At 51.5% G+C, this 11839-nt stretch overlaps 2 protein-coding genes across 2 annotated transcripts; both read right to left on the bottom strand.

The window, feature by feature from the left end:
* Positions 1–232: 232 nt before the first annotated feature.
* LOC119440615 (serpin B3) lies at positions 233–1552 on the bottom strand. The gene has a single exon (XM_037705510.1). It carries the CDS (start codon positions 1550–1552, stop codon positions 233–235), a length of 1320 nt encoding a protein of 439 aa, XP_037561438.1.
* Positions 1553–6023: 4471 nt separating this feature from the next.
* Positions 6024–7356, bottom strand: LOC119440614 (leukocyte elastase inhibitor). The gene is made up of 2 exons (XM_037705509.1): positions 6568–7356; positions 6024–6527 (listed from the first exon to the last, which is right to left on the bottom strand). Exons 1-2 carry the CDS (start codon positions 7354–7356, stop codon positions 6024–6026), a joined length of 1293 nt encoding a protein of 430 aa, XP_037561437.1.
* Positions 7357–11839: the final 4483 nt, after the last annotated feature.

Genomic DNA, 11839 nt, shown 5'->3' with positions numbered 1-11839 from the left:
ATTTATTACGTGCGCTTCTTCAAGGTCAATATTTGCTCTTATAGCCGAGTAAGAAGAGTGAAAGCCTTTTTTCATCAATAAAAACGTTCTTTATACACGTTGCACAAACTACACGTAATACTACAAAAAGTTACAAATCACGACAAAAATGGCGACAAAATAGTATCCCGACACTTCCGCATCCTTCGGCAGCAACCGTCTCGTGTTGACCTGGCATGGTTGTTCTACCAAATCAACTCGGCGACCCTGCCGACGAACAGGGTCGTGTGTTGACCAGCTCGTAGAGCACGAACAAAAACGGGTGATTGACGTGGCACTCGATCCGCGAGCCGGAGTGCTCGCCGCTCTCGTTGATCACCGTCACGCCGTGGTGCTCTCCTTCGTGGCCCACCTTGTTCACCTTGAGCTTGACCGTGTGCACAAACTGGGTGAGAGGCTGGCCAGACTCCTTGAGGAGGCCGCTGAGGTCGGCCTTCTCCGGGTCGAAGAGAGCAGCCAGGCCAGCCCGCTTGAGCACTTGCCGCAGCGACACGGAGCTCTCGAGCTCGATGTTGGGCATGCTCAGTTCGACGAGCGGCTCGTCGCAGCTCTTGAGCGCCTGCTGCAGTGCCTCGGCGTCCAGCCGGTACTCGACGGCGTGTACCCCGCGGCGGTCGGTGGGCAGCAGGAGCAGCATGTGCCACTTGCTGCCCACGCTCGGAACGACCAGGCAGCGAGCCGAGAGCGCCTTGGACGCGCAGTAGCGGTAGTACGAGATGGAGCGTACCATGCGCGCCTTGCACGGTTCGGTGCCATTGTTGTAGAAGTTGGCCAGGACCGTCTTGTGCCGGTCGAACCGAGAGCCCCAGGAGTGCTCGGCGTACGCGGCGCTAGCGATCAGGTAGCACGACGTCGAAGACCCGTCTCCGCCGGTGGTCGGCAGGTTTTCACTCATGACGCTGGGCACGTGCCCACGGGATGTCTCGAACCAGAGGTTGATCTCGTTCCTCGTGCATTCGGGCCTGGCGTCGGCCAGCATTGCGCGGATGGACACGTAGAAGTTCTCGCGCAGTGCCTTGCTCGAGGCATCCTGGAGGCGGTCCACGGAGGTCACGTACAGGGCGCTGATGAACTGCACGTGCTGCTGTTTTCCGCGAGTACGCAGCGTGCGTATGAGGTTCTTGAAGAAGCCCTGCACTCGGTCGGCAGGTACGGGTAGCTCTGCGCAGCACAGCACGTCTTCGAGCTGCTCCCTAGTGGTGCCCTTGCTGCTGAACCACACGCTAACCAGCAGCCAGTAGAGTTGACTGGGCGAAAAGGAAAGGTTATGCTGGCGCGGAATATAGCGCAGCAGCCGGTGGGCGAAGCTGTTGATGGCAAAGACCACGTGCTCCAGCGCTCGCGGTTCGAGCAGCGGACCCGTCGCCCCCAGCTCCAGCTCCAGACTTACGATTGACGGCGACCGACGTTTGTCCTCATCACCTTTCTCGAGAGAAACTGACACGCAGCTGGCCGATGCAGGTTCCGGGGGGTAGATCTCGGGGGCGCCGTCAGTCGCTGGAGTGTGAGTCATCTTCCCTGAGGGCCTAAGCCAGAAAGGCGAGGACCGAAGACGACACCCAGAAGTTAGAACGCTTCTACGCAGCTTCTTCTCCTGCTCGCGCTATCGCACGAGTCACGCGTAAGGCTCACGCATTGTCTTCGTTCTCTTTACCAAACACGCTACATTGTCATACCGGGAAGGTGGCGACGGAAGTATATTTTCTTTTCACACGAAGAAAAAATACTGAGAATTGTCTTGTGATGGCTTACGAGATGTTTATTAACGCATGTAGCCAATTAAGAAAACCATCCTCATCCACAATCTCACCAGAGCACAAGAAATTACGCTCAGACTGCTACACACTGGGGTTTACCCCTGTCCAGCTAGCGTGTGGGTATATATGGATATATCGACTGCCACCTATCTCTCCCTGTATCTCCCACTTACCGTTACCCCAGTGAGGAGCAGAAGGCTAGAGACACGTTCTCCAGGCCGACCTCTCCTCCCTTCTCTTCATTAAAATCTACTTCTCCTCTTGACTGCCCCGACTGTGGGTGTGTGTGTACATTTGAAGACATGATGTGGGACTGCCCCCCCCCCCCCTCCCCCCATTCCCAAGGAACTCAAGGCGAAAATCATTTCACGACAAAGCTTTTATTCCACCAAGAAAAGTACGGATCATCACGGGAAATCCAAGGCGCCCACCATGATGCGGCGGGCAGGTACTCCCTGCCTGTCGCAACATGGGAGCGGCCCGCAGGGTGGTCGGGGTAAAACCCGGCTCTCGTCCCTCGGTGTTCAATAAAGATACTGAGTCAGGTCTGTTGGAACGCGGTTCTTGTTTTTGTCATTCTTATCTCATATTAGCAATGACAGTGGCACAAATTTGATTTGCGATGGTGACTGCAATGAATCTGGCGATAGTGGGTCAGTGGAAGACTACTGTCGAAAACTTACGCCGGGCGCGTCGGAGCGCATTGGTCGCACGTCCGGTTACGTTGGTGGCGCCAGTCGGTCGATCCATTGGTCGAACTATAACCGCTGTTGTTCTCGCCACCATGACATAACGTGTGCGCGCGTTCACGCGACGTCGGGCTATATTTAGCCCTTTATTGAGCCTGAAAGAAGACATTGCCGCCGTTGCCCGAGTAGAGTTGGGTCCGGCTGCGAGTTGCAACCAAGTCTCACTACTTTACTGATCACCGCAGTGTATTCATAGGCATAAAAAACAAAAGATGAATAGACACTGTATTCATTGCAAACATGTCTGTACACTATTGCGAAACCACACCTCGACCACAGCTCGACAATGGGCCTAGCCAGGGCAGTGAAGCTTTCGCTATCAACCAGGGTTAACCAAAGCTAAACCACACCAAATTTTTTAGTGAACAGGTATGGTAGAGGGGCTTGGTTCCACATCAGTGGAAGGAGACCAAAATCGTGCTTATTCCGAAAGCAGGATAACCTCATGATCTACAAAATCTCAGACCGATGTCACTAATCTCTTGTCGTGACAAATCATTTGAGAAGGTGATTCACACGTGTCTCACGTCTTACATTGAAGACCGCAACCTCTTCCCCCCAAACATATTCGGCTTTCGTAAACATTTGTCAACTCAGGATGTTTTCCTACTATTTCGGAATGAAGTCCTTTGCAACACCGCGGTTGGTGCATAAAATCTCGTCCTAGCTCTTGATTTGAAAAGTGCATTCGACACTATGCCAAATGAACTCATCTTATCTGAGCTGAATGACATTGGTTGTGGAGAAAGGATCTAAGACTACGTCCGCTCTTTCCTGACCTCTCGCATCGCGACAATATGCATCGGCACTACGCGTTCAGAATGTTTTCCCATGCCCAATAGAGACACACCACAAGAGGCGACACTCTCGCCCCTTCTTTTCAACAATGACATGAAACGCTTAGCCAAAAAATCTCGACGTCATACCTTGGCTAGGGTACGCGTTATATACGGACGATATTACTCCATGTGCCATCAGCTGCTCTTTAGGACAAAAAGATCAAATCGTGCAAGAAGCAGCGACCTCTGTTGAAGCCTTCGCTCCCCATAAATCAGAATTGATGAGGATCCGAGGTCGAGGCTATCAAACTCAAGAGCCGGTCAAGCTCTTCTAGGAGATAGCCCGTTAAGATAGGTCTAGAAAATGAGAGTCCTCGGACTATGGCTGCAAAGCAAGAAACGAGTGGACCACAACACTCCTAGAATTACGGTGAAATAGATTTCCCGTATGATTGTAGAGTATAACCTATTACCGAAAAGGTGTCATGGAAACTGAGATGATCCGGCTCGTTCAGGCTTTTGTGCTAAGTCGTCTCACATATAGTCTCCCTTTCCAGGACCCCACGAAAACTGAACTAAATGTCCTAGATGCGTTGATCAGAGCTTCGTACAAAGCGGCTCTCGGCCTTCCACAGGGAACCTCCACAGAACGTCTGGTGGCCCTCGGAATAGTTAACAATTACGATGAGCTACGCGCAGCGGTGCTCATGTCTCAACGGCAGAGGCTTAGCTTTACCTCCTCTGGCAGAACATTACTCTGCCGCGTAGGTTACCACGCTCGTCCACAGTATGCGGGAGAGGAACTGGAATCTCTGCCTAAAGTCCTTCGTGAAAAGATCATAGTAGCCCCAATCCCCCAAGACACGAGTCCCAAGTACTGCCGGGGTCGTAGAAGTGCACGATCTGTCAAGTTAATGCAGCAATTCAGTAGAAATCCGGATACAGTCTACACAGATGTCTCTCGATGGAGTACTTACAAGTACGCCCTCGCAGTAGTAGGAGCGGCCGCAGATCAAGGGCTTGTGACGTTAGCCTTGATTCGAGCCGCGTCTGTGAATTCCGCAGAAGCTTCAGCCATCGCGCTAGCTATTAAAACTAAGGACGGCTTGGGGCAATCGTCGATAATCGTTACAGATTCCCAAGTCGCATGTACACTCTTCCTCACCGGGAGGCTACCACACAGCACCACTGACCTATTAGGATCCGTCCTAACGCAGAACCACACCATCATCTGGCGCCCGGGTCACACAGGACTCGAAAGCGGCAGACCACTCTGAAGAAAATCCCTTCTTACCGCGAGACATCTTCGAGCATCAATGGCGCGAGCGACGAAAGTACAGTCCACCACAATCGGATCTATTCGGGCGGGACTCTCTCGACTGGCTCCGAGTACAGGCGCACACATATCCGAACCTTTATTTGAAACAGGCCATTCACCCCACACTGTACAGCGGTCACTGTCCGTGGTGCGGAGGTCGGCCAATTCTCGCCCGCATTACGTGGGATTACCAGAACAGGACCACCCAAAAATAACACACCGCAAATAGCCGGCAAACTTTCCGTAAGGGAGAAGTGGGAGACTTGGCTCGTCAGCGAGGATCGGGAGATGCAACTAGCGCTCATCGACCAGGCACGGCGGACCGCTCAAGCCAGTGGAGCCCTGGACTAGGGGGTCCGCCCATCCGTTCCCTACGCCTGTTATTTAAATAAAAAAGTAAACGTTTTGATATGTAGCGGGAATTAAGATCTCGAAACTGGTGCCATCCTGAGAATTCATTCCAAGTCTATAGAGGCGGATCACCTTGCGAACTCCACGGCTATAGAATTTGTAATATGGGCCATACGGTAATTGGTTAAAGCTTCATTAACGAATTTTGTAAATTCATCAATTATGCATTTTTTATTCAAGTAATATCCGCCTCTTCTACCAGAACAGCTTATGAACTAGAATTGTACTATTCGCCACAGGCAACCTCTAAAAAATTTTGAGTGTTCATGAAACCCCCTTATCGTCTCTTGTGACGAATAATTTTTTCCATTCTTTCCCAGTCGGATCAGCTGTTGTTATACGGATCGTTCTCTTGGCGAGATAAGCAAATAAAGATGAAAAATGAAATAGCTCAAATGAACAGATTGGTGGGCTAGTTGGTACTGCACAACTTTAGGTAAAGCGCGAAAGAGCACGCCGGACTACAGACGAGACGAAGACACGTACTGGTACTACACTACGCCCCAGATGACATTCACCGACTTAATTTGACAATATGCAGCAATTGATTTAATATAGTACGCATCAGGCAGCGTTGGAAGATGTGATAATTACTGCAACAATGTGCCCAATACAATTGAGCAGTCTGTTACAGATGGCATACCCTTGTATGCACTGCTAGAGCGTTTTTGTTTCTCTAACTTCTGCACCCCTAAGCAGTCTAGAGGGGTTCGAAAACAATTTCAGCAGGATTCTAATCGTATAGCAGCGTAACTTATAACGCGCACTTCTTATATATTTGGTCTTGTAGCCGAGTAAGAAGAGTGCAAGCCTTTTTTCATCTATAAAAACGTTCTTTATACACGTTGCGCAGTCTTCACGTAATATTACGAAGAATTAAAAATAATGGGGAAAATACCGACCAAATAATCTCCCGACCATTAAGTAGCCCTCTACAGAACCCGCCTCGTGTTGTCCTTGCATGGCTGTTCTACCAGATCAACTCGACTACCCTGCCGACGAACAGGGTCGTGTTGTTGACCGGCTCGTAGAGCACGAAGACGAACGGGTGATTGACGTGGAACTCGATCGGTGAGCCGGGGTGCTCGGCGTTCTCGTTGATCACCATGACGCCGTGGTGCTCTCCTTCGTGGCCCACCTTGTTCACCTTGAGCTTGACCTTGTGCACAAACTCGGTGAGAGGCTCGCCAGACTCCTTGAGGAGGCCGCTGAGGTCGGCCTTCTCCGGGTCGAAGAGAGCAGCCAGGCCAGCCCGCTTGAGCACTTGCCGCAGCGACACGGAGCTCTCGAGCTCGATGTTGGGCATGCTCAGTTCGACCAGCGTCTCGTCGCAGCTCTTGAGCGCCTCCTGCAGTGCCTCGGCGTCCAGCCGGTACTCGACGGCGTGTACCCCGCGGCGGTCGGTGGGCAGCAGGAGCAGCATGTGCCACTTGCTGCCCACGCTCGGAACGACCAGGCAGCGAGCCGAGAGCGCCTTTGGACGCGCAGTAGCGGTAGTACGAGATGGAACGTACCATGCGCGCCTTGCACGGTTCGGTGCCATTGTTGTAGAAGTTGGCCAGCACCGTCTTGTGCCGGTCGAACCGAGAGCCCCAGGAGTGCTCGGCGTACGCGGCGCTCGCGATCACGCAGCACGCCGTCGAAGACCCGTCTGTGCCGGTGGTCGGCAGGTTTTCGCTCATGACGCTGGGCACGTGCCCACGGGATGTTGTCTCGAACCAGAGGTTGATCTCGTTCCTCGTGCGTTCGGGCCTGGCGTCGGCCAGCAGTGCGCGGATGGACACGTAGAAGTTCTCGCGCAGTGCCTTGCTCGAGGCATCCTGGAGGCGGTCCACGGAGGTCACGTACAGGGCGCTGATGAACTGCACGTGCTGCTGTTTTCCGCGGGTCCGCAGCGTGCGTATGAAGTTCTTGAAGAAGCCCTGCACTCGGTCGGCGGGTACGGGTAGCTCTGCGCAGCGCAGCACGCCTTCGAGCTGCTCCCTAGTGGTGCCCTTGCTGCCGAACCACACGCTAACCAGCAACCAGTAGAGGTGACTGGGCGAGAAGGAAAGGTTCTGCTGGCGCGGAAGATAGCGCAGCAGCCGATGGGCGAAGCTGTTGATCGCAAAGACTACGTGCTCCAGCGCTCGCGGTTCGAGCAGCGGACCGGTTGCGGCCAGCTCTAGTTCCAGGCTTACGATGGACGGCGACCGGCGTTCGTCCTCGTCACCTTCTTCGAGAGAAACGGACACGCAGCTGGTTGATGCAGGTTCCGGGGGCTTTATCTCGGGGGCGCCATCAGTCGCAGGAGTCTGAGCCATCTTTCCTGAGGACCTTTGCCAGAAAAGCGAGGACAGAAGACGACACCCAGAAGTTGGAACGCTTCTACGCAGCTTCTTCTCCTGCTCGTGCCATCGCACGAGTCACGCGTAAGGCTCACGCATTGTCTTCGTTCTCTTCACCAAACACGCTACATTGTCATACCGGGAAGGCGGCGACGAAAGTGTGTTAGCTTTTCACACTAAGAAAAAATACTGAGAATCGTGTTTTATGGCTTACGAGATGTTGCTTTACTTCTGTAGCCAATTATGAAAACCATCCTTAACCGCAAATAGCTGTGAGAGTCCAGTAATAATTAAATCATAAATGTGTATGCCCATTGTTTCTGTCATTCTTATCTCATAATAGCAAAGACAGGGGCATAAATTTTATTTGCGATGATGACAGCGATGAATCAGGCGATAGTGGGCCAGTGGAAGAAAACTGTGGGATTTTAGGGGCGAAGCTCCTTAGGGTGTGGGTCGTTCCTTCCTCTGTAGTAGTAGTAGTAGTAGTAGTAGTAGTAGTAGAAGTATGTAACCACCTCTAGTTTATGAATTGCTCAATAGATGGCGTTGTGTGTGCGTACGTGAAAGAGACGCCATATGTAGTTTCATGAAGTGTTCACTACAAGTCCGTAGCTCTGGTTGGCATGGAGACCGCTATGTATGTATGTATACGCATATATACATATATATGTATTTGTATAGTATAACAGGAAGCCGACTTCCGCTTCCGTTTCCACTTCCGGTTCCGCTTCCGGTTCCGGAAGCCAGCTTCCGGCTTCCGGAGAACGCTTCCGGTGTTTTTCTCGCTCATCCGTAGCTAGGTGCGCTGCGGTGCACAAGGGCATTCGTTCCCGACGCGCGTTCTCTTTCGTTCCCGACGCGCGCTCTCTTTCTCGTCCGTAGTTAGGGGCGCTGCATTGCACAAGGGCGTTCGTTCCCGACGCGCGTTCGCTTTCTCTCTCGTTCCCGACACGCGCTCTCTTTATCTCTCGTCCGTAGCTATGATTTACCCGAATGATCCCCCGGAGCTTCGCCCCACTCATCATCATTCACCCCGTGGATATGCTGTGATTTTTTTTCTGATTGATTTTGGATGAAGAAAGGAGAGAAAGCTCTTCACTTGAACGTAGAGACACATATATTTTTGCCAAACACGAAGATTTGAAGTGTCCATCAAGAGGTTGCGCTGTCGCATACATATGTTAAACTTCTATTTACACAGGTCTGGACTGGTCCTCCCCTCACCAATGCTCATTGTGTGGTGAAGCGGAGGCAAGGGACCATTTCATGTTGTCTTGTAAGCGTTTTTGTGCAATAAAAAAGAGAATACTGGAAACCCCACTTCCCACCATTGACCAAGATTTATCTATGCCTGTGATCTTATTTTTCGGACCCTCTATCATTGGGTTCAGAAGCAGAAATGTTTCCTTGACAATCCAAAATTACCTCATTGAATGTAATCGATTACCACGCTAGACTGATAGTTCCACCTCCCCAGCATAGTTTTTCTTTTGTTTAATTATTTATTGAGTTTCTTATCATTAGTTTTTATCAGCGGAGATGTTTATGCCGAGCGTAATCTGTATGTCGTAGGCCGAAAAATGTGAACCGATCCTGGACGTAGTGCAGAAAGGGTCCAAGCGCAATGGCACATACCCCAGTGAACTATAGCGAAGCTGAGCCTGGCTAAGTCTAATTAAGCATGGTTGGGACTTCTTAAGCTTAGTCAGTCATCGATAGCCAATCAATAGGTAATCGATAATCGATCAATAATGAATAAATTCCGGGCAATGCTGGGGATGACTGGTAGTGCTTCGCCTACCCCAAATACGTGGTCAATACCTTGCAATAGCCAATCGATAGCCAATCAATAGCTAATCGATAATCGATCAATAATCAATAAATTCCGGAAAATGCTGGGAATGACTTGGCAGTGATTAGCCTAGCCAAAAGCCAGGACTAGCTAGGTGCCCATCAGCTCCGCTGTTTCTTTAGCATTGAGCCTCCAATGCAAGCTACGCTCTTTTTCCTGATTTAATTCGCGGTCTTTCTTCTGATTGCTTTTTCCCTCTCACGAAAAATTACTTTCCAAGTTCCAAGAAAGGAGCGAAGCGGGAAAGTTGCCTTAACATTGCCAGGCAGAAAAAGCAATATGCGGCTTTACTTACCTTAGATATATGTAAAGCCTCCGACAGCATTGAACATATAAATTTAACAAATCGGTTACAGGGCCATGACTTTCCAGGTTATATTGTAGCATGGGTGCATGAGTTTTTAAGACAGGGAATTCCATTGTTTTCAAAGCGGCTTTTCTTCTAGTGAAGACAAGCAAACAAGAGGTGTGCCTCAGGGTTTGGTACTTTCACCAGTATTATTTAATATTTTACTGAGCAAGCAGAATCCCCGTTCAACCAGGTGTCTGCACCTACGTCTATGCTGACGACATTGCCTTTTTTTGGTAAAGCTAGTGACATATACTCCCTTTACGAAATTTAGCAGTCGTATCTAAGGGAACTGGAAGGCTGGCTGGATAGCTTACATTTAAACCTGAATGCTGTATAACCAAATGAAACATAACAGATTGAAGCCTCAATGCAGTGAGCCCACGGGTGCGCAGCGACCGACCGCGCGTCTGCAGGCGAGCGCGTTTTCGCACGGTGCCGTGAGCAGTACAAGCCGCAGCTCGCCGTTGACACCGGGCGGACAGTTCAGACCATTCTCGTGAAAACGAGGTGAAGAGAAGACACTGTTGTGCGTGGTGCCGAAATTAGAGCTACTCTCGAGCCGCTTCTCCAGCTTACGCTGTGACTGTGTTGCGTGTGCCGCGCAGGCCTGTGACTTTTTTCTTTTCTTCTAAATTCTCGGACATTTCAATATAGTTATTTCTCAAGTTGCGTCGCACTGCATGTTTATCGGTCTTCTCAGCGAGGAATTTCCCGCTGCTTCTTTTTGTCAATCCAGAACATTCCTTGTTTGGTGCTAAGAGAAACATGAACATATGCCATGCCTTTTTTCAATGTGCTTCTTACCGTTCCCTTTCCATTCCGGTGAACTGCCAGTATCTAGCATCAACAAGTTCATAGACCAAATCTTCATGACATTAACCGGGCAGCGCGCTCGGGCGAGCTTCTCAGTGCACGCTTTCGGCTACTCATCGAACATCGCAGACCCAACCTCGTAGCAGAAATCTTCCTTGCGGAAGTTCTTGCTACAAACCCGAGTTGTAGCGGATGGCTGCTTGCTGGTTGTATGTTTCGAAATCCAAGCTACATACAGATTCTTGGCCTGCGGGTGCATGTGAAGGATGACACCAGGCTCCGTTGTGTGCGCGTCCGACACTGCGGTACCAAGCAATAGCCTAGCATGTCGGACGCCTTGAAAGGCAGCCACTACCTGTTATAGTGCTTTCAAGTGTAATTAAGCAGACACCCAAAACGGGAGAATATCCCCACTTAATCAGAACCGTAGCGCAGGTGGGACTAAACTTTCGTTATCAGCTCGCTTCGGCACTTCCGAAGCAGACGACGCGGCCGCTGTGTCCACGTGATCCCTCATACCGCGTCACGCCGACAGTGGCGCCAGCTTTCGCAGTAGTGGAGCTCGCCCCCAATTACTCTGCGTCACCGCCTAGGCGACACAAAAGCCCCGCCGGTCTCCGCACCGAGCACATCGCCGCGAAGATGGGGTGGCCGAAGAAGAGCGTCACTCCCGAAGAAGAAGAAGCGCGGCGCGAAAGTCGACGCGCCGCTACTCGAGAGCGAGCGAGACGACTTCGGTATCGCGTCACCGAAGCGGCGGCGAAACATCGGCGATTCGCAGATCTGGATTAACGAGCCCACGAAACCGAACAAAAGCGTTTGAGCGTCCGGAAGCGTCCAGATATTTTAATGACCGAGTGTTCGTTGCTCCTTGGGCTGTCGATGATTACGGGGTGATCTTGCGAAAAACGTGGCCGAGTCTCGAAGCATAACCTCGCAAAAACTTTACCGAACCGAGATAAAGCTAGGTGGGGCCGCCAGCTTCGCTGTTCGCCCAGTCTTCGCACCACCAGTGTGAAGCTGCCCTTAATTTTATTGCGATAGCAATTATATGGACACTTCAAGCGGATTTCTGTCGCCGTCGTCGCCGTGAGGTTCCGTATTAAGTCCAAGGGCGATAAAATCGTCGCCGCGCGCCGTATGTGCATGCGAAAGCGCGCCAGGGACGCGCGCCTTCACGGAGAGCGAGCGCACAGCGGAGAGCAAACGCAAATTCCGTCGTGCGAAAGGCCGCGGGGGTATGAGAGGGAGCGAGGGGGGGGGGGGCGACGCTTTGCTGCGGCACCAAACGCGTATCTTGCAAACGGGCGCAAGGGTAACTGGTGACGCAATCTCCCACGCGAAAGAGTAGCGAAGCGGGAAGGCAGCGCGGGAGGGAAGGAGGGGGGGGGGGGGCGGTTTCTACTCTGCCAACAAATACGTTGTTGTACTTTGCGCCT

The sequence above is a fragment of the Dermacentor silvarum genome, chromosome 2, assembly GCF_013339745.2.
Source record: "Dermacentor silvarum isolate Dsil-2018 chromosome 2, BIME_Dsil_1.4, whole genome shotgun sequence".
NCBI lineage: Eukaryota > Metazoa > Arthropoda > Arachnida > Ixodida > Ixodidae > Dermacentor > Dermacentor silvarum.
Note: the sequence above shows the minus strand (reverse complement) of the source record. Positions and strands in the feature narration are given on the sequence as shown.

Bases quoted from the DNA above. Each gene is read 5' to 3' on its own strand.
- LOC119440615 (XM_037705510.1), bottom strand. From the start codon at position 1,552: ATGACTCACACTCCAGCGACTGACGGCGCCCCCGAGATCTACCCCCCG.
- LOC119440614 (XM_037705509.1), bottom strand. From the start codon at position 7,356: ATGGCTCAGACTCCTGCGACTGATGGCGCCCCCGAGATAAAGCCCCCG. The intron at 6,528-6,567 runs GTACGTTCCATC...GCGCGTCCAAAG, and splicing joins AACCGTGCAAGGCGCGCATG to GCGCTCTCGGCTCGCTGCCT.